This window comes from Antechinus flavipes, chromosome 1 (assembly GCF_016432865.1).
Source record: "Antechinus flavipes isolate AdamAnt ecotype Samford, QLD, Australia chromosome 1, AdamAnt_v2, whole genome shotgun sequence".
Taxonomy (NCBI): Eukaryota; Metazoa; Chordata; class Mammalia; order Dasyuromorphia; family Dasyuridae; genus Antechinus; species Antechinus flavipes.
The window spans coordinates 691549065-691570811 of NC_067398.1; the positions used below are offsets into that span (position 1 = coordinate 691549065).

At 60.1% G+C, this 21747-nt stretch overlaps 1 protein-coding gene across 16 annotated transcripts in view; it reads left to right on the forward strand.

Annotated features, from left to right (window-relative positions):
• NCOR2 (nuclear receptor corepressor 2) overlaps window positions 1-21747 on the forward strand; it is a 267487-nt gene that overhangs the window by 111866 nt on the left and 133874 nt on the right. For all 16 annotated transcript variants that reach the window (XM_051972629.1, XM_051972638.1, XM_051972635.1 and 13 more), the window contains 2 exons: window positions 6776-6955; window positions 11622-11735. In XM_051972629.1, coding sequence (XP_051828589.1) covers window positions 6776-6955; window positions 11622-11735 — 294 coding nt within the window. The remainder of the gene's footprint in view (window positions 1-6775; window positions 6956-11621; window positions 11736-21747) is intronic.

Genomic DNA, 21747 nt, shown 5'->3' on the forward strand with positions numbered 1-21747 from the left:
TAGGAAGCATCGGGGGGGCGGACCGGGGGGTCCCTGGGAACGGCCTCTGGAAAGGAGCGCCTGAGCGGGGTGGTTCCGGGAGGCCCGAGGGAAGAGGGAGAGCGCCCAGGGATGGGGGGAGCCGGGGCGGATTTGAAGTTCGCATGTGAGGAACCAGGGGCAGACGTGGAGATCCCGGAAGGGAGCGGCTTGTGCAGGAGACTGGAAGGACAAGCAGGAGACAAATTAGGAAGAGCTTGTCCTGCCACGGAAGTGTTTTATTTTGTTCCTGGAGGTAATAGAGAGCCAGTGTAGTTTATTGAGGGGCAGCATGCTCGATCGAGCTTTTAGAGAAATCCATCTGGGTTGTGCTGGGCAGGATCTTAGTTCTCATTTGAAAGGGCTCATTTTCCAAGTCCATTTCCCCTCATTTGAAAATTTGGGGTAGAAGTAGGTCATCTAGATGGATGGATGGATGAAAGGATCCCTGAGTTAGGCAGGGACACAGCATTTATGAAACACTTGCTGTATGCCGGCTCTCCTGGGTTTTACCTGTGATTCTCCCATTAACCCCGTGTGCCTGCCCTTGACCAGTCCTTTGTCCCTGCCCGGAGACCCGTTTTCCCTCGGCATAGAACAGCGAGTGTGGCCGTCGGGCTCTCGAAGTCCCCTTGGGATGGGTCGGTGTCCCCGGTGCGCGATGGACGGAGGGCTGGGGGGAGCCCGTGTCTCATCAGCTCTGCCCTGGGCCTCGCAGCTCCCTGCCAGCCCCGATCCTTCCAGTTCCCTAAAATCCTCTCTGACTTTGAAATTGGCAGGATGACCATTAAATCCAGTCCAAGCCAGGACACATTTATTAAATGCCTGCTGGGTTCCGGGCCCTGTGCCAGGGATACAACGTGAAACCCAGGTTTTGCCTTCAAGGAACTCTTGTTGGGGGTGGGGCGCTGCTCAGGACCTGCCTTATGGTTGGTGGGGTGGGGGTGGCGGGGGTGCTGGGTAGGGTTTCTCTGTGCCCCTGGTCATGGCGGAGGGAGGCCCTGGAGAGGTCTGGAGAAGTCTTCTTTATCTCTGGGCAGCGGCCAAAACATGGCAGTCTCTCTGGGCTTGGGATGCCCCTGAAAAGCGGTGTGCCACCTGGGGCTGCCAAATGGGGCCAGCCCCCCACCCCCCAATAAAGGAGCCTGGGGGCCTCTCGCTTCCCAGCTCCCAGGTGTCCGCCCCACGTCTCCCCTGCTCCGGATCCCTCTCCTTATCCCACAAATCACAGTCATGAGGTCAGCGATAGCTGATAACGCTTATAAAAACAAATCACACAAGCCCAGTAATTGCCAGGAAAGGATCACCTTGAGAAATGAAGTCATTGTTTTCCTTCCCTGAAGCCCGAGGGCCGCGGCTGCAGGCTAGTGCCCGGGGCTCTGCGGGGCCTTCCTCCGACACCTGGCATTTGGGAAGGGCCCCCACAACTGCCGCCGTCCCGGGGCCCTGCACTACCTCAGGGCAGACGCGGGGCTGGGGTGAGGAGGGCGGGAAGGAGGCCTTGGGTTTATGGGTTAGCTGGAGTCTGCTGTCGGCCGCTCGGGGTGGGCAGCTCTTGGGAGCCTCTGGCAGCCGTTAGTGGTCCTGAGGGGGCGGCCTCTCTTCCCATCAGTCTGGGAATATAATGGGATCCGACTAGGATGGGATGGGGACCTGGGGGGGCAAGCCCCTGGGTGGCCTTTGTTTTTTAGGAACAGGTCTTTAAATCGATGTCTTCTGTTCTTACATCTCCTCTCCTTCACCCTGTAACATAGAGCAAAGAATTGTTTAATAAGAAGAGTCAAAACCATTCAGCAACACAGGTTGTAAGAGCGTCTGAGGCTCCCGGGAAGGCCCACCCTCCTCACGGGCATCCCCTCCAGCCTCTGCGAAGGGGCAGGTGGGGAGGGCCCGGCCCACGACCCCCGCCAAGGCCTCTGAGCCGGGTGCCTCAGCTTCCCCCACTGTCAACGGGCACGACCCTGCCAGGTTGGCCGTGAGGCTCTGAGTCCAGTACCTGGCATAGGCCGGGTGCTTAATAAGTGCTCCTTCCTCCCTGCCATTCTCTGCTCCAGGGCCTGCCGGCTCTCCGAGCTGTCATCCTGGAGCTCGCCTGGGCTCTTGGAACCTTTCCTTTGTCTCTTTTCTCCTCTTGGATGCTAAAATAAGGAATAGTGTGGAGATGATTCATTTATTTTTCTTTCCTAATGAAGTGGGTGTGTCTGTCTCTCTGCCCTTTCCCACCCCGTTACTCTGTCCTCCTCCCTCCCTTTTTTCAGCATGAACTGGTTTTTTCCTTTCAGCTTTTCTGTGAATTTCGCCAGTTCCTCACAGCCTCCTGGGCCGAGCTCCTGCGGCATCTGGGTGGGTGGGTGGGGGTTCTGGCTGACGGAGGAGATGTGTGGGAGCAGGAAGAGGCAGGGAGGGCTTCGGGGAGCTCGCTGTCAAACTGGCGATTTGCTCTAGGAATATGTTTTTGGTTTCCCAGCCTGCCAGGGCCGTAACGTTTCCATAATTGGCCCTCCCTAATGGAAACATCTGGTGCAGGAGACCACAGCTGGGCTGACCTCGTGAGGCCCCCCGGGCTCTGGAAGGAGGGGGCTGCCGGAGCGGTCCCTGGGACCCTGGTGTCCGAGTGTCCACGTCATGTAGAGGAGAGGGCCGAGCTTGGAGTCTCAGCTCCGCTGCTCTCCCAATGTGGGGTAAGCTGCCCGACCTCCTTAGGCTCAGACTCCTCATCTCTGCCATGAGGGGTCGGACTAGATCCGGCTTCTTAAAATGGGTCCTCCACAGAGGAATGACGACTTGTCGGTGAACGTTTGGTCTGTCTGCCCGTTTCCTACACCTTTGTATCCCTGTGCACCTGGGGTCGGATAAAAATTTCTCAGGGGAAAAGTGGAGGGAAAAGTGCAAGAAGCTGTAGACTCGATGGTTCCTGAGGGCCCTTGCAGCTTTAAGTGGATTAATTTGAACTGTTAGCCCATCAAGTAGCTCTGTTCTTCCCTTTGGAGCTTTTTCTGGCCAGTAACCGTGGCGTGGGCTGGTAGCCCACCTCCCTTATCTGCAGGGCTCTCTGAGCTGTGGGACGCCGCTGTGTGGCTTGCTAGGGACAAGACCTGTAGTTTGTGGCGTTGAACCAGGTGCCCGGCTCCCCGGCGTTCTCCCTCGATCCTGCCCTTTGGGCCTTGCCGTTGGCCGGGCCGAGTGAGGGACGTGGACACGACAAGTCTGGGGGGTTTTCTCAGAGAGGGGCTTCCCAGTTCCTGGGCATTGTTTTAGGGTGTGTCGGGCCCCCATAACCAGCTTCTGGGCAGTGGGCACGGCTTCTCTGACCAAGGCTTTCGGGCATTTCTTCCTGCGACGCTGGTCCTGATGGCTCCGTGGGGCCAGAGAACCGTCTCCCGGACAGAGGCGCCCTCTCTCCCCGGGGATCAGGACTGCTTCTCTGAGCCCCCCAAAGCTCCAGAGCCTCGGTGCTGGTCAAGCCGGGGGTCTTTTGATTTTCATCTTGGTGGGAGGCATCGAAGGTCCTGAGCGTAGCCGCGTGGAAGGAGCTGGGGAGAAGGAGGGCGCTGCGAATGGCAGAGGAGAGAAACTGCGGCAGACGGGTCTGGGGTTTGGTTCGGAGCAGCGTTCTTAAAACCCGTTTGGTCCCGGACCAAAGGGAAAACTTCCCCGAATGCTTGAGGGCGCTGCCCAAAGGCTCCTGTTTATTGGGCTTCGTTCTGGCATCACTGGAGAGTGAAACATCTCGGTATCTTCAGGAAAAGTTTTGACCTTCAAGGCCCCCTGGGGAGCCCCCAGACCGCAGTGTGAAGCAATGGAGGGTCACCATCACCTTTCAGCGGGCTGGCCTTCTGAGGCTCCTGGGTCCCTGCCCTCCCCCGCTTGTGTTCTCTATCGCATGGGCGTAAGGAGGTTCTGGCAGAAAGAAGCAGACTGCGAGTCCCGGAGGCTTGGGCTTGCGTCCCTTGTCCATTAAAGGTCCTTGGCTTGGACCTCGGGGCTCATTCATCCCGGTCCCCTCCTTGTCACGGGAAGGGTGCTCGGGGAGCAGAGACCGCCGGCTTCTCGGGGCCGTGAGGAGCTGAGCCGAGATCAGAACCCGCGTCCTCCGACTGGCCCTTTCTCTGTCCGTCATCCCCGCGCTGCTCAAGGCCGGGCTCCCAGGCCACTCTCCGGGCCCAGCTCCTCGTGGCCACTTGGGCCTCCTTTGGTCAGAATTTAGCGCATTAGAAAGCCTTAAACCCTTTTGACTCGGCTTCATTTTTGCCGGTTATCTCCCCCCTTCCCTACCTGGCGAGCCCGGAAGACACAGGGGGCAAAGCCGGCCCGGGCCCTCCGCAAAGAAGGGGGGAAACGTCCTCGTTAGCTCCCTCCCCCCGCCCCGGACCCTTCCTGTCTGGTTGGGGTCACACTCGCACGTGCTCGGCTCCGCTTCCTTTTGCATCAGTTCCCCTGCAGCTTCTCCTGCTTTTCTGAGTTCCCTGTGGTCGCCATTTCCCGGGTCCCAGCTCCCCGCTTTCTTTAGCCGTTCCCCTCTTCCTGGGCCCGAATTTGGTAGGTGAGCTGCAGCCCGTCCTGCGTCCCGGGGGAAGCCTGCGTGGTCCGGCCCCCGGCCGCCTCCCCCCGCCTTCACACCAGCGCCCCTCCGTATGGGATTATTCCTGGGGCGTCGCTGCCCTCCTCGGGCGGGAGCTCCTCCAGGCCCGTTCTCTGTCCTCCGGGCCGGACCTAGCCTCCCCTCCCGGGCGTCCCCCTCCACCTCCAGCCCTTCCCCCACAGTTCTGCATCTGAGTCGCTCTCTCCCCTCCTGCTGGGGCTGCTTTCGCTCTCATTTTGGGTCCCAGACGGTCCCACGTGCCCACCCCAGCCGTGTTCGTCCCCTTCCCGGAGAGGAGGGGGCCGAGGGGTCGGGGGCTGGCCCGTGTCCCCGCGCGGGCAGGGGGGCCTGGTGACCGAGTGGCAGACGGGAGTTGGCAGGGACTCCCCATCCGAAGCTCTCTGGGGCCCGCCACCCCGGGCTGCTGCCAGTGCGGCTCGCCCGCGGGCCAGCCCCTCACCGTGCCAGCATCTGCTCGGGAACTCGTGCCCAGAGCCTCACTGGGGTCATTGATGACTGACGGGGGCTGGGGGGGCGCCCACCTGCCGTTGGCGCGGAGCCCCCACTCTCCTGGCGGGCGTCCAGAGACCAGGGGAGGGAGGCAGTCACAGGATGTCGCCCACAGCCAGGATGGGGCTCTTGGAGGACCCTGGGAACGCCAGTTGGTCCTGAAAAAGAATGCCAGCCTTCTGTCCTCCTTGGCCAACTGCTGTGTGGGAGGGCCCGGGGCCGGTGTGAACTCCTCCTGGGTGTCCTCACCCTCGGAGGAGCAGCTGCACGGGCGCGGAGCGGGCTCAGGTTACCCGGGGGCGTCCTGGCCCCCCAGGAACGAAGGGGCAGAGCCTGTGGGGCCGGGGGGACCGCAGCCTGCCTGGAATGAGGGGCCTCCCTGGGCTTCTCGGGCTGGCCTCAGGGGTCTGCATCCTGCCTCTGCTGCTCACTCGCTGCCATCTTTGGCAAGCTCCTCTTCCCTCCTCGTGCTCCCTCCTGCCCCGATTTCTGCTCCTGCCCTCCCTGTGACCTCCATCCGAATCCTGCCCTCAGGGCCCAGCAGCTGCTCCCCCGGCCCAGAAACCCCCCTCCCCGCGTGGGCAGGGGTCTGCCAGCCCCTGAGGGCTCTCGGCTCTCTCCCTTTTGGGCTGGCGCCAGTCTGCCCTGTGACTGTAAGCCCCCTGAGAGCCAGGGGCTCCCTGTACACAAATTGGGGTTTGCATATGGTCCGTGATGAAAACACTCCGCATTTATTAGGCGCCTACAGTGAGCCGGCTCTGGGCTGAGCAGCAGTTCTCTGCCGTTTACCACCTCGGGGACTTGGAGCAAGTCCCTTCACCTTGCCCCCCTCCAGCTGGTGCCTCCAGAAAGTGAGATTTGGGTCTTATGGGGCGGGGAGTCATGAAGGAGGAGGGAGGAGGGAGGAGGGAGATTCATCTCCTGCCTCCAGGCCCTGGAGTGCTCCCCTTCTCTCTTGCTCTCTGCAAGGCTCCTTGCAGGTGCTCTCTCCCGTGAGCTTGGCTCTCTGGCCGCCTCCCTCTGCGGTGCTCCCCCTGCCCCGGAATTCCGGCCTCGCGCTCGCCCTGTGTGTCCTTAGTGGGTGGATCTGGGCCTGGGGAGATCCCTAGCGGCCGGGGGCCCCGGGTGTGCCTCGGGGCGTGAGTACCATTGTGGCCCAGGGTGCTGCCTCCGCTCCTTCTGTCCCCGCTGCGGCCAGGGCCGCTCTGCGCGGGGCTTTCGGACCTCGGCTCGGCGTCCGTACGACAGAGGCGGTGGTGCTCCCACTGCTGTTTTGTGGGGTGGGGGGAGGCGACGAGGAGCGAGTGGTCTTTGCCCCGCCCGACCCTCCTGGCCCCCTCCCCACCTGCACCCCCCCTCCCCTCGCCCCCCCAGTGCCGCCTTTCTTTCCCTGGGCTCTTACTTGCTTTCAGGACTCAGCGCAGAGCCTGGCAGACGGTCAGTGCTCAGTAGATGCTTCCTGACGTGGCCTAGAGATGGGGGGGTCCTGGCTGGGGGGCAGGGGGAGGCCCCAGGACTGCCTGGGTGACCGTGGGAGATCCCCTTCTCTGGGCCCCCTCCTCCTCCTCCTCCTCAGTAATGTGGGGGCTTGCCCTGGGTGTCGGAGGTCGGGGCGGGCGCCTGGCCGGCCCTGGTGACCCCTCCCTTCTGCTTCCTCCCTGGCAGGACCGAAGCCTGGCCAGCAAGCTGGAGCCCGTGTCGCCGGCGAGCCCCGCCCACCCTGAGTCCGAGCTGGACCTCTTACCGCCCCGGCTGTCCAAGGAAGAGCTGATCCAGAACATGGACCGGGTGGACCGGGAGATCACCATGGTGGAGCAGCAGATCTCCAAGCTGAAGAAGAAGCAGGTAATGGGCTGGCCTCCGTGTCGGGGGTCTCCCTAGGCCCTGGGCGCCTGCCCTCCCCGCAGCCGTGTTCTTGGGCACTGCCTTGTGCCGGGAGACTGGGGCCCCTCGGGGCCGGGGACTTGCTGGGAAGGCTGTAGGCAAGTGTCCCCCTGCTCTAGGCCCCCCAGCCCTGACTTTGGGCTGCACAGTCCCCGTCTAGCAGCCCTAGAACAGCCACGAGGCATCGAGGTGCGGCACGGAACAGGAGCATCTGCCCCCCAGGTGCCCCCCAGCCAGCATTCTCATTCTGGCCGCGTGAAAGGGGAGGCGGCCGGTGTCTGTGAGACCAGGGGGCTGATGCCCCCCAGAACAGACGGGGCGTCGGGCCGCGGCCCCGGGCCTGCTGAACACGTGGCCCGGGCGAGGAGCCCTGGGCCCGGAGCGGCCCCGAGAGCTTCCCCGTCCAGCTAGTCCCAGACCCCTGCTTGGGGCCCCCTCTTCTTCCCGAGGTATCAAAGAGCTGGGGGGACGGCTGTGTCTGCCAGGCCCGGGCACAAGGCCCGACAGAGGGCACGCAGCTTCTGGCCAGGTGAGAGACGGGCGGGCAGGGACAGGCCCCGGGGGCCCGGCCTCGCGCAGAAGGCTCCCTGTGCCCTGGGTCTGGGACCTGGAGGGGAGGGAAGAAGCTGGCTGGGGGCACGGCCCCAGGAGCCTCCCTCCCCACCGGCCCCCAGCTCCCCGGCCCGGCCCAGGCGTTCTTTGTCCTGCCGGCCTCCGGTCACTTACAGACGATTGCCCAAACCGACTTTACGGCGACTGCTGGGCTGCGTTCTCAGCATAGCTGATGAGGCTGTACTTGACTGTAAAGATCTGAGACCAAAGATCTGTTTTTACACATGAGGCAACTGAGGCACAGCCGTGTTCCTGGCTTATGACCAGAATCCAGAAGGAGCTCAGAGGCTGACCGGAAGGAAGGCGGTGCTCCGGCCCCTCCTCCGCAGCCCAGCCCCTCCCACCACGGTCTCCTCAGACCCTCGTGGTCAGGCTTGGGGCAAGGCTGAGCCCGGGGAGAGATGCTGCTGTCTGCTGATGGCCTCTGGGAACAGTAAAACCTCCCCCTCCCCTCCTCTCCCATCTTCGCCTTGGCTTCCCCTCCCTTTCCCTCCTTCCTTTACCTCCTCTTCTCCCTCCCCGCTTTTCTTCCTTCTGCTCCCTTTTCCTCCTCCTTCCTGTCTGAACCTTTCTTTGGGTCGCTCCTTTTCCCTTTCTCTCCCCTCTCCCCTTGCCTTCCTTGTCGGTTCCTCTGAGCTCTGGCCCAGGATTTGTTCCCATTTCACAGATGAGGAGATTGAGTGTTAGACCTGAAGGCCCCAGAGGCCCTTGTGGAGTCAGCCCCTCTCAGGGAGTGCAGATAAAATTGGCCTCCAGGAACTTCAGAGCTGAAGTGGGGGCGGGGGGGGGGGGCAGGAAGGAATCCAGGACCTAGAACCTCAGAGCTGGCAGTCTTCTTCCAGCCTCACACAGCTGAGGCCTGAGGGCGGGGGGCGCCCCAGGCCTCGGCCTGGTCTCAGCCCCGCTACCCTCTCACACTTGGAAGGACCAAGGACCGGGGTGGGGGTACCGGACGGAGGGTTCTAAGTGCCCGCAGGGCCCCACACAGAACCCCAGCCAGGGTTCTGGGCTGAGAACATTCCAGGCATCCGGCTCCCATCTTCTCTTAAAAAGGAGAAGAGGAAAAATAGCCTGAGGGAAAATCGCAAATCTGAAACATCCCTGCTCCTGGAGCTGGAGGAACACAAGCCCCATTGTGTGCGCCCCGTTATCCCCCTCCCCCTCCTCCCTGGGAGGCCCCTTCCATAATTAAATACATTTGTAGGCAGGCCTGGTACTGAGCTCTCCATGAGGCCTGCCAGCTTCCAGAATGGCCGCCCAGGCTTCTGCTGGGATTGGCTGCCGGGAGGGGGAGGGGGGCTGAAAGCTTGAGGCTTGTCTTTCCTGCATCCCCCCCCCCCCCCAATTTGGGCAGCTGTCTCCCTTTCTCATTCAGGCCCTGTTTTCTGTTCTTGTGAGGAGTCTCTCCTTCAGCTCTGCCCCCTCCCCTTCCTCCCTTGCTCCTGTGGCAGGGAAGGACAAGTGGAGCACATTGATTTCTGGGAAGTGAACCAAGAATTCCCTCCTCCAGAAACACACACACACACATTCATACTCTCTCTCTGTGTCTGTCTCTGTCTCTTTTCTCTCTCTCTCTCTCTCTCTCTTTGGCTCTCTCTCTCCCCGCCTGTGTCTCTGTCTTTCTCTCCCTTTCTCTCTCTACCTCTAGCTCTCCCTTTCTTCCCTTCTCCCCCTTTCCTCCTTCTTGGCTCCCCCTCCCCTTTCACACCCCCCCCCCCCCAGCCCCTTTTCCGAATCCTCAGCCTGTCGGCCAGAGTGCTCTGCTCTTTGCCCAAAGTGCCCCCTACCGGGCCATTCCCTTTTGGGGTAACAGGAAAGCCAGCAGCGGGTGCCCGTTGTCAGCCCTCCTGGCACAGCTCAGACTTGGCAGGATCCGAACTCACGGCGGGATTTTCCCGTCTGCTCACCGATGGTCCAGCAGCGCCGCCTGTTGGGTTTTTTCCTAAAAAGACCAAAGATCCCCACAGGCCGGTGAATGGAGCCAGGGCCCCTTGCTGATTTTCAGCCTCAGCACCCTCTGGCCTTCTGCCCAGTCAGGGCTGCCCGGTGCGGGCCTGGAGGGACGGTCGAGCGGAGCCTCCGTCTCTGGAGATGGTCTCGCCCCCTCGCCCGCAGCCCCTCTTAGACCTGGACTCTGCCCTGTGCTTCCGGCCCCACGTCCCAGTTCTCCTGGGTCTGTAGACCCCTCCACCCCCCACCCCCTTTGGCCCTCGGCCCCCCGGAGGTGGATGCCGCCATTGCTTGGGCAGGGGCCGCACTCCCCATTTCCCGAATTTGTCCAGCGCTCTCCGCCGCGGCCACCGGGCCCTGCGTCATGGAGCAGGCAGACCCGTGGCCCGGCGGCCGGGGGCCCTCCGTGTCCAGCCAGGCTTTGGCCCTCGCTTGTCCTCTGCAGGTCCCCTCCCCGCCTCATGCCCCCCTCAGAGGGCTTCTTGGGCTTAGATTCGATCGAGTCAGGCAGATGACTTCCTGCAGTAGCAGCGCCCGCTCCTCTTGTGCCCCGATTATTGACTGCAAGTTATCATACTGCGGAGAAACAGGGCAGGGATGCGTTAATCCAGGGCAGCATTGAAGCTTTAATTAGATTCACTTCTGGGGGCTCTTAATAGGTTACCTCAGAGGGGCCCCCCTGAATAAGCCAGACTTAATTTCCTGTTTGGCCACCAAATTCTCTGGCCTAATTAATTAGGAAACGAGCCCCCTGAACCTCCTAACGCTCTCCCTCTTCCTGAGGGCCATTGCGCGGCGTGATGTCGGGGTCCCCCGAGGCCGCCCTCCTGCTCGGGCGGGGCTTCTGGGAGCTGCTCTCCTTCCTAGCTTCCCGCGGCTCGTGGGGGGCCCTGTTCTGAGGGCGCACACTCTTCTCCGAAGACCAAAAAGCTCCCGCGCCCAGGGAGGATCTGGGTGACGCTTCTCGGGCTGGGATGACTGCTCCCTGTTGGAGGGCCCTCAGCCCAGCTCCCTCCTCCAGGTGGGAGGGATACTGTTTGCTCTGCCCTGGCCAAGGGTTGCTACAAGATGCCAGAGAAAGGATATCTACAGAGCCCTCCAAAATCTCCTTTGTTTTTCTTGGTCATATAAAAACCCTTTAGCCCCATTTTCTAAAATGTTGGGCTCCGAGTTCTCCCCCTCCTTGAGAAGGCCGGCAGTCTCGCGTCCATTAGACATGGGAAGCCACGCAAGATGCGGTTCCGTATGAGCCGCGTGGCAAAAGAAAGTGGCCCGAGCAGAAGCCGAGGGAGAAGCGCTGGCCGGCCCCTGGCCCTGGTCCGGCCCCGGCCCTGGTCCTGGTCCTGCCCTGGCCCTGGTCCTGCCCCGGCCCTGGTTCTGGTCCTGGTCCGGCCCCGGCCCTGGTCCAGCCCCGGCCCTGGTCCTGGTCCTGCCCCGGCCCTGGTCCTGCCTCTGGCCCTGGTCCTGCCCCTGGCCCTAGTCCTGGTCCTGGTCCGGCCCTGGCCCTGGTCCGGCCCCGGCCCTGGTCCTGGTCCTGGTGCAGCCCCGGCCCTGGTCCTGCCTCTGGCCCTGGTCCTGGTCCGGCCCCGGCCCTGGTCCTGGTCCTGGTCCGGCCCCGGCCCTGGTCCTGGCCCTGGTCCTGCCCTGGCCCTGGTCCTGCCCTGGCCCTGGTCTGGCCCCGGCCCTGGTCCTGCCCCCAGCCCTGGCCCTGGTCCTGGTCCTGGTCCTGCCCTGGCCCTAGTCCTGCCCCCGGCCCGGGCTCCCAGCAGCCTCGGGGTGGGGGGGGCCTGGGCCGCTCTCCCCGCAGCGGGAGAAAGCCTCTCGGGGGCCGGGCTCCCCTTTCCCCCGGAGCTGGCGTCACAGTTCCCAGGGTCGCCGCGGACACGCGTCTGTGGTCCTCCCCGGCTTATCTCCCATCTGAGTCCCCCATGACTCATAGGAAATGGGTAGCGGCTTCACTTCCTCCTCGTTGGGAGGAGGGCGGCGGGAGGAGGAAGGGGGCGCCTCTGCCAGCCGCGTGTGCTCCCCACACGCTCAGCCTCCGTTTCCCTCCGTGTGTCTGTAGCAACAGCTGGAAGAGGAGGCCGCCAAGCCCCCGGAGCCCGAGAAGCCGGTGTCGCCCCCGCCCATCGAGTCCAAGCACCGCAGCCTGGTCCAGATCATCTACGACGAGAACCGAGTAAGTGGGCCGGGGCGCTGGGGGAGGGGCCGAGGGAGGCTGGCAGTCCGGGGCTGTCTGTCCGCCCCACCCCCCGCCTGGGGGCTGCGTTTCCCCCTGCTGGTGGTCGGGACTTCCTCCCCTCCCTGTTGGCCCAACTTTGGGAGAGCCCTTGAAGTTGGGGGGGGAGGGTTCTGGGGAGCTGGTGTCCCGGTGCCTCGGCTTGGTCAGGGCCCCCGTGTCCCAGGAGAAACGGGCAGGGCACCCTGTGAGTGCCGCCGCGGGATGGAGCCCATCCTCCGCCCTCACGCTCTTGTCTGGATCCAGTCGTTCTCCCATTCTCCCTCCCTCCTGTTTGGTCTGAGGGCTCCTCAAGGGCAGGACCTGACCGACCCCCATCGTCAGCACAGTGCCAGGCACACAGCAGGTGCTTAATAGATGCTTGTTGACTGACTGCTGGGGGCTGCAGCCATACAATTCCTACTCACAAAGGATTTCTGATCCGCCTGGAAGCCTCTGCAGAAAGAGAAAGTGCAGACGAAGGCCTTAGAGCCATGGGAGTGAGTATGAGTGAGTGTGTGTAAGTGTGAGTGAGTGTGTGTGAGTGAGTGTGTGAGTGTGTGAGTGTAGTGTGTGTGAGTGTGTGTGTGAGAATGAGTGTAGTGTGTGTGTGAGTGTGTGAATGTGAATGAGTATAGTGTGTGTGTGAGTGAATGTGTGTGAATGAGTGTTGTGTGAGTGTGAATGTGTGTGAATGAGTGTAGTGTGAGTGTGTGTGTGACTGTGAATGAGTGTAGTGTGAGTGTGAGTGTGTGTGTGACTGTGAATGAGTGTAGTGTGAGTGTGAGTGAGTGTGTTTGAATGTGTGAGTGAGTGTGAATGAGTGTAGTATGAGTGTGTGTGAGTGTGAATGTGTGTGAGTGAGTGTGTGAGTGAGTGTAGTATGAGTGAGTGTGTGTGTGAGTGTGAATGTGTGTAGTATGAGTGTGTGTGAGTGTGAATGTGTGTGAATGAGTTTAGTGTGAGTGTGTGTGTGAATGTGTGTGAATGAGTGTAGTGTGAGTGTGAGTGAGTGTGTGTGAATGTGTGTGAGTGAGTGTGAATGAGTGTAGTATGAGTGTGTGTGAGTGAGTGTGTGTGTGTGAGTGTGAATGAGTGTAGTATGAGTGTGTGTGTGAGTGAGTGTGTGTAAGTGAGTGTGTGAGATTTGTGTCACGGGGCAGCGGGCGCCGGGAGGGGCCGCTGCCTCAGGGGTCCCTGGGAAGGGGCTCGTTCCAGGCCGTTGATGGTCCTTCTGGGGCTGAGATAGGGGAGCAGAGGGGAGGTCGCAGGCCTCCAGGAGACTACGAGCGGCAGGTCAGAGGGAGGCACGGGGCTGCCCTCCCCCAGTGAGAAGGGACAAGACCTTGGGGCTGGGGGCGCCCCCCGACCAGTGCAGAGGAGGGGGCTCGGCGACGGAGCCAGGGGAGTTCATGGCCACAGCCGTGGGCTGCTTGTTAGGGGCAACCTTGGCTTCGTCCCTCAGCTGGATGGTGCCCGGAGCCCTCGGGGAGATGCCCCTTGTTGGGCGGGCCTGGGGGGGGGGTGGTGAGTGCCGGGCCCACGGCTCCATCGAGGGCTGATGTGGGGACCAGTGTGGCCTCTCTCGGAGCCTCGTTCTCCGCCTGGTAAAGGGGTGCCCGCGGCCAGGCCACGTCCTCCGAAGTGAACTCTTCTCTGTTCTTTCGGCTCGGGAGTCATAGGAATCCCCGCACCTGAGGCTTTTGGCTGCTGCTGAAAGGGACTGGGCTTGGGCCATCTTCCTCCCGGAGCCCTCCTCCTCCGGCAGATCGGCCTTGAATAAGGGGGAGCAGCTGCTCGATTTAGATGGCACCGTGATTTCACTCGGTTTAATGTGTGTAAGATAAGGACTATTATCACCCCATTTTGTAGAAGAAGAAGCTGAGGCAGAAAGATTAAGGGGCTGCCTAGGGGAGGGGCCACACAGCTAGCATGTGTCTGGTCATTTCTATCTGGTCATTTGTTAGGGCCTAGCACAATCCTTAGCACACAGTTGGTACTTGATAAATGCTTGCTGGTTGGTCGAGGGGGCTTTAGGGAAAGGAATAAGCATTTATGTAGCACCTGCTGTATGTCACACACAGTGCAAGATACTTTTTACTAATCTCAGTTGATTTGATCCTCACCACAACTCTGGCGACCATTATAGCCCCATTTTACAGTTGAGGAAACAGAGGCTGGCCGCCATGATATGACAAGCCCAGGTTCACACAGATAGAGAAGCCAGGTCTCCCTCACTCAGTGTCTGTTACGACAGCATCCCTATCCTGAGTGACTTTTGATGGGGCTCAGAAGGAAGGGAAGGGGGTGTAGGTGGGTAAATGGTGGCAGCTGAGGGAGACTATGGGGCTTCTCCGGGGGTCTCTTCTCAAATCCCACCAAGAGGAGTCCCCTTCCCTGGGTCCCTGGGGTCACAGCCCCATCTAGAGGACGCCTGGGAGAAGTGGGGGCGCTCCCCGTGGGGGCGCTCCTGTCCTACTTGTCAGTCAGTAAGAGGGCTGGCATCGGGAATATGCCCACGGGCAGAGTGGGGGCTGGCATGACCTTCCCCATCCCGGGGGTCATGTCCTCCTGTGCCCTCAGTGACCCTGGCACGGGCTAGGAACATCCTGGCCGCCCCCAGGGTCATATCAGCTTTCTCGCTGTGCACGAGGCAGGTGGGGGGGGGCTCCCCACTGTCTTCCAGTGAGTGTTTGAGGCTTTCTCCCCCTGGGCCTGGCCCTTGTAGGCCACAAGGCCGGAGCTTCCATGGGCCCCTGGGCCTGGCACTTGGGAATAGCTGGAAGGCTTCCAGAAGACTGCCCTCCCTCTCGTCTCAGATCCGCTTTCTCAAAATAGCCCAAGTTTCCTCATCTCTGCCCCAGCTCTTCTTCTTCTTCCTCTTTTTTGTGTTTAAAGAATCAACTAAAAAAAGAAATGGGGGCAGGGGAGTGGGTGGGCGGGCAGGAATAGCATCTGACCAGGGCCTCGCAGCAGGCCCTCCGGGTGCCAGTGGGCAAGGGCAAAGAGAGAGCCTCCCCCTCCTCCTGGCTCCTCCTCTGCCAGTCGGTCGTGGCATTTCCAAGGTCTCTGAAGTCATCGAATCACAGGCGTGCAGGCGGGGCGCTGTGGCGCGGAGAGCACGGGCTTGGGCCTCTGGGTCCCGCTCGGGGCACGGCCTCCTCAGGCCCACCTTCCTCGTCTCTAAAAACGAGGGGCCTGCCCTGGGCCCCCTGCCAGCTCCGGCTCTCGCCTTGGGACTCTGTGATCCCTTAAACTGGGGGTTGGGGAAGGGGTCTGGGGCTTCTTCATATTGTATCCTTAAGTGCAACACGGGGAACCCCTCGCTTACCCAGGGAGCCGTGGTCGCTGAGCGCAGATGGGGCCGCCTTCCCCTCCCAGTGCACGAAAGGCCTGAGACCTCCCCACGAGCACCTTGGGGGTCGGGGGAGCCGGGGAACAGCCCAGCGGCTCCGTTTGCCCTTCCTCCTAGCTTATTTTCCCCAATTTTATAGGTAGAAACAAACTGTCACCTTGGATTTTTAGAGTTTTGACGTCCGGATCCTCTCCCGGCCCTCGCCCGAGTCTTTTTACCTGTGCGGCGAGCACGGCCTATTTGTTTCCATACTTGTCACATTATAAAAGGAGACTCAGATCAAAAAAAAAAAACCCACGATAAAAATAAAGTGAAAATAGCATATTGATCTGCCGGCAGAGGCCTTCGCTTCTCTCTCTGGAAGCGGACAGCAGTTCTCCCATGGCCTTCTGGGAAGAGCTCAGCCATTCACAGCCGATTGGCGTTCGGCCCTTATCGGCGCTAATTCTTGGGCTGCTCTCTGGGCCCCTCCCCCAGCTGCTCCTGGCTCTCTGCTGAGGGTGGGGGCTCCTTCCCCTGCTTTTCAGATCTCTAGGAGCACCGAGACACTGCTCCAGAGCCTCGGGGAGCCAAGGAGGCCCAAGCCCTGGTTTTACCGAGGAGGGAAATGAGGGGACTTAAATGATAAGGTTCATTCGCACTCGGCTCCAGGGACTCCAGTGCTCCTTCTGTTTCCATCACATCTGGCATCTTTCCAGCCGAGGGAAGCTCTTGCTTCATCGTCCCAGCCCCCCACGTTCTCTAGGCTAAGCACCCTGATGCCCCAGGCTCCTTCCTCAAACATGGAGCTTGTTCAGAGCCAGGCAGGCTGCAGGAGTGCTGTCAGCTCCAGAAGGCCCACTGTGCCTTTAATAAGTGCCTGCTGTATACCAGGCATCGGAAGGGGAGACAGAGGGAGGCCGAGTTGGTCCCTGTCCGTGGGCACATCAGTCTGTGGGAGGGACGGGATGCAGAGATGCAGAGAGGGAAGGCACAGGCTGGGAGGGAGGCTGGAGGCGGAGATGGGGAGAGGGCAGGAGCGAGGAGTGTGTGGGAGCCTGAAGGGAGAGAAAGGGTGAGAAGCCCAGGGAGGGGGAGGTGATGGGGAGCCACTGAAGGTTCTGGAGGGACGTGGTCCCTTAGGCAGCTGCCAGCATCATTTACAGTACTCCCTGGTCTCTGTGGGAGAGCCTCCTCCAGGTATGATCCGTGCCCCCTCTGCTTCAGGAGATCGCGGCCCCTGGAGTCTGGAGGTCAGACACGCCAGCCGGGGATGCAGCCAGAGGGAGGGGCCTCAGGCAAGCCCCCCGTCAGCCTCTGTAACTTAACGATGGCTGGCATTTGTGGCACCTTAGGGTTTGTGCCCGGGGAGCGAGAGAAGGCAGGGGCGGCCCCAAAGTTACTTTTCCAGAGTCCCACAGCAGCCAGCAGGTCCTCCTGGCCCAAGGAGGCGTCTCCGTGAAAAATGGGCTACGGAGCTCCCACGGTCGGCAGGCTGGCTTCGGATCCAGAGCTTTCTTGGCTGCAGAGACGTGGTGGCAGGGCCCCAGCCAGAGCGAGTGCCCCCCTTGGGGTCCCCGGGGTCTGCTGGTGAGGCCTGAGGGAAGCGCCGCAGGGTCCCCGGCAGCCCCTTGGTGGGGCCGGCCTCCCTGGCCCTGTCAGCCTCAGCCACCTCCCCTCCCCGATTCCCAACTCTCGTCACTGTCCTCTGCGTCTGGAGCAGCCGGAGAGCCTTAAGGGCCGCAGAGCCCCCCACAGTCAGCTGATCCTCGCCACGGCCCACACGTTAGGCCCATTCCTCAGAGGCAGATGTCAGGGCCGAGAGGGGAGACGGGCTTTGGGATGTTTGCACGCGGGCCTTCCTGAGTCGGGCCCAGCTGCCCTCTGAGCTGCTCAGTGCCCTCTCTAAACAGCAAACCGCTTCCTGCTCCAGGAGAGGCTCAGCCTTCTCCCGGCCTTGCCGGCATTCACATTTTGCCGGGACAGAGAGTTTCCCTCTGGATCTGTTCTCCCCTATGGGGGAGCCTGGCAGGGGCTGCTGAGGCCGCGGTGTACTTTGTCCTGTAGCCTCGCACGGCTTTGCCCCCTTCCAGGGCTGCCCTGAAGCCCCCACTGTCCCTGTGCTTTGCTCAGAAGTTGGCTCGAGTCCCTGTGACTTTCTCAGCTTCTTACACAGTCGGTGTCCTGGGAAGCAGCTGTAAAATCTCTCAGTCTGTCCACAGACTAACCCTCACACTCAGGGCATAGTGTTACCCAGCCCTGTGCTCTGGCTCCCAGCCGGGGACAGAGATCCCCCTGTTTCCGGGGTCTGAGGCCTGGGAGCTCACCCCCCCAGGGAGCATCTTTCCCCTCCAGCCCCTTCATCTTTCAGATGCTTTCTAATGTGCCCTAAAAATGGCTAATGTTTGGAGGAAGCGTAAAAGGGCTAGTGGGGCCAGTGTCTCTGAGGGGCCACACTGAGGGCCCAGGGGGTGGTTTGGCCAGTAGATCCTGGGAGTAGATGCCAGGATTATAATTCAGGGGGAGGCTGGTAAGCAGTAGGAGATGGAGGATGTCTTTGCTCCAAGTGACGCTACACAATGTGATTGAATCGTATGTGCCCGCTTTGGGGGAGGGCAGCCCCTTGTCCTCTGCCAGTCAGTCAGTCAGTTAACAAGCATTTATTAATCGCCTGTTGTGAACCAATCTCATCTCTTAAGTAATTCGCAGTCTCCTGGGGGAGAGGGTGTGCAAACTACTCCAGACAAGAAAGCAGGAGAAATGGGACATAACTTGCAGGGGGAAGGCCCGGAAGCATGAGGGCTGCATGCCCTCTGGAGCAGGGATCGTTGCCTTGTGGGGGTCAGGCCTTTAAAGACCATGTTTGTAAATGCATCAAATAAATGCACCAATGATTCCGAAATAGAGTGATCAGAACATAAAATAAACAAGGCCATGGGCGGAGCCCAGATTCTAAATCTTGGGACACTGAAGGAGGCTCTATCCCTGGTAGAACACAGGACCTTTTGGTGTCATCCTCAATACACAGTAGGCACTTAATAAATACTTATTGACTGGTTGATTTATCAATTGGGAAAAGGCCTTTTTAAAAGCATTGGCCTTGAATGCAGACACCTGGCTTTTGGCTGGATCTGTCCTTGCCCTTCTCTGAAAAGATCCCGATTGCCCCCAAAGGAAGCGCTCCTCTGAAGGCTAATTCTGGTCAATACAATTAAGGTTTTAAAGTGAATTACACGCAAGGCCCTGTGCTAAGTGCTGGGGATGGGTGGGGGCCAGTCCCTGCCTTTGTGGAGTACCCAGGATACACCAGGTATGCAGCTTAGTAGACATGAAGCTGTTTAAGGTGATTGGGCCTCTGAGAACTCAGTGATTTGGGCAGGAAGGCTTTCTGTGGGAAGTAGGCTTCTTAATGGGGCAGATTCAGGGCACCTGTGAGCTCTGACAGGCCACCCCCTCACCATTATTTCATGATAATTGGCTGCCTTTGCACTCCTGATGTTTCACCAGCTTAACTGACCAAGCTGTCCTGGTCCCTGCTACAGGGTCGGGTACCAGGCTGATCTCAAAGGGAGTGGGGGGCCTAAGAGGGGGAGCTTGCAGGACGGCTCGCTCGTGTTCTCAGTGCAGGACTGGCTGGGCCCTTGGGGGCTGCAGCTTTTCATCGACGTCATGAGATTTCTGGCTAGAGGCAGCCGCTTGACATCTGCCGAGAAGAGCTGCCATGGGTGCTGAGAGTTACCAGGTCACTTGAGTGACGCTGGGGTGCTTTTGCCCAGAACACCCTCAGAAGGCAGAGAGCACCTTGTCTTCCTCCTCTCCTGTGCCAAAGGGAGTGCCTCGGAGCGTGCACTGGCAGTGTGGTTTTTTAATATGACTGTGTTACCCTTACTCTGAGAAACCCAGCATAATTGTCTGCCATCTTTCACACAGTTACTGTGTTTCTGAGGTTAGATTTGAATCCGGTCTTGCCAACTGGCCACTGCTCCATCCACTACACCACCGGGCTATCTCGGTTTAATTCATTATCTCCATCTCTTAGCACAGTGTCTGGCAAAATATGCATAATAAATGCTTTAGCTATCTCTCTACCCATTTTACAGATAAGGAGACCGAGGCTCAGGGAGATGTAGTGAGTCAGCCACAGTTAATATAGCTAGCTAATAAGCCTCTTTTTCTTTTCATTTAACAAAAATTAACATTGATGTTTTTTTTTAAGATGTTGAGTTCCAAATTCTCTCCATTATTGCCAAATAGTAGATTTGGAAAAGGCCTCTTAATCCTTAAGTTTCTAGACGAGTAGAGGCTGAAGTAAGGAGAGGAGATCATTCCAGACACGGGACCAGACCGTGTAAACCGAGGCAGGTGGTGGAACGTTACGTGTGGGATGCAGCAGCCGTGCCAGCTTGGCCGTGGGTGGCAATGGCATGTCGGCCTGAAATGTTCATTTGGAGCCAGATCGTGAAGGGTTTTAAATGCCAGATAGAGGAAGTCATATTTTAGAGGCCGGGAGCTGCCAGTGCAGGGCTGTGGTTTGTGCCTCCGGGACCTGGCACTCCTATGGAACAGTTACTGTGGAGAGGTTTGGAGGCGACTCCCATATCTCAGTAGGAGTTCCCGTATTGGTGTCCTTGTGACTGGAGGGAAGGGGGCGGAGACGTGTGCGGGAGATGGGATGGAGCTGGTATCGGCAGGATTTGGAAAGAGACTGAATCTGGGAGGTGGGGAGATGGTGGGAAAGGAGGGCTGAGATTGTGTGCCAGAGCAGCTGCAGGGAGGGTGGGACCACTGATGTCATGGCAGTGGGGGAAGGACGAGGGTGTATGTGCATTCCCAAAGATCTTTGCACTGACTCTTCAGTCCCGAAGCCCAAAGGAAGTGGCTTACATGTGGGGAACCACTTTTATCTTATTTTAGCTTCTAATTTTGTAGATAAGGAAACTGGGGCCCAGAGAGGTGAGAAGACTTCATGTGGTCATCACTTTAGAGCTGGGAGGGACCCCAGAGGTCATGGAGTCCAACCCCCTTAAATGAGGAGGAAGCAGGCTAAGGACATCAAAGGGCTGGCCCAGGGATCCACCTCGGGAACGGTCTGCAGCCCCTCCTGACCCAGGCTTGCCGCCTAGCCTGTTAATGCAAGCATTGGTGCTCGACTCGGCCCCATTTGGAGCATGCTCACTTTGACTCAGCCGGCCTGCTGAAGCCATGGCTCCTGCTCTCCCTTGCTCCCTTGGGCCCTCAGCCGGGCCCCGAGCCTCAGCCCCTCTGGGGGGCCCCGGGCTGGGTCATCCTCATGCCCTGGCTGAGACGGCAGACACTAAGGCGCCAGGGTCCAGAGGGCCGGGCGGGCGGGCTCACCGTCACACGGCTGTCTGGGCCGCTCACCCGGAGCCTGAAGCCCTGGGTGAGAGGTTGTCCATGCAGGGACCTCAGAGACTGTCTAGGCCAGGACTTCTTAACCCGGGATGCGGGAACGTTTTTGTGGCAGATGAGCCACGGCTGGCCCTCCAACCCTGCCCGTGTCGCCCAAGCTGCCCCCGTTCTCAGCCGCAGTCTGATCCTGACCCCGGCCCCATCCTCACTGATAACCCGGCCTTGGTCTCGGAAGGCCCTTCACCTGCCACCCCCCCTCCCCCCGGCCCGTCCCCGGCCTCAGCCGCACGGACCCCTGCTCACCCCCTGAGCTCCTTTTCAGTTTTGCTCGTGGGTTGAGCCCCTTCCTGAAACAGCATCACCAACGGGCCCAAGAACTGAGTTCTAATCTTGCTGGAGGCAGCTGTGTGACGCCGTTCGGCAATCTGAGTTCCTTTGTCTGTAAAATGGGGATAATTGCATGTTGTGTCAGCCTTAAAGCACCTGAGTGTTAGCCATTCGTTCTTATCTTATTTATTTATCTTTAGTCATTTATTTTGGATCCCCTCAGTGCCTCTCCCCAGATTGTCCAGATCTCAGTGATCTGGTCACTCCCTCAGCCAACGGATCCCAGCCTCCCTGACTTGGGTTCAAGACTGAATCTGGGGCTCTTCACAGACCGACCTCCCCCTGCAGCCCGGACTCTCCCCCCGCGCCGTCGGTCAGCCTAATGAAGACAGAGCCTTGGCTAATCCCGCCGAGCCCCTGCCCCCAGACCTTGTCCCCCATTACTTTGTATTCACTTGCTTGATAATCCTTGTTTTTCCCCGACACATTGTAAACCCCTTGAGAGAGGAGTCGCTTTTGTCATTGCCCGCGTGCTGGAGCAGGATCTGGAACTTAGCAGAGTCGCTGCGTGTTGAGTGAATGGATGGAGGAATCCAGATGTGCTCCCTCGGCCCACCTTCCGATGTTATGAGGGCCCAGGTGTGGGAGGAGGTGGGTGGGCCCCTCGGGCTGCTCCTGGCCCTGCCTGGAGGATGCCAGACGGAGGTCTCCTACTTTCTCCCCCTCCTTTTGTAGTCCAACCACCTGCAGTCTGCCCGTCTGCCCGGGCGGCCCTGGCACGCACCCACTGCACCCGAATTAGTAGCAGACTGAACTTTTTGGCTCCGAACGCCGGGGGTCAGGAAGGACCCTCTCCCCTTCCCTCCTTCCTTCTGCTCTGCTTCCCGTGAGCCCTTGGCTTCTCAATAGGTGACGCTGCCCAGATCTCGGCTCTTCACGTTG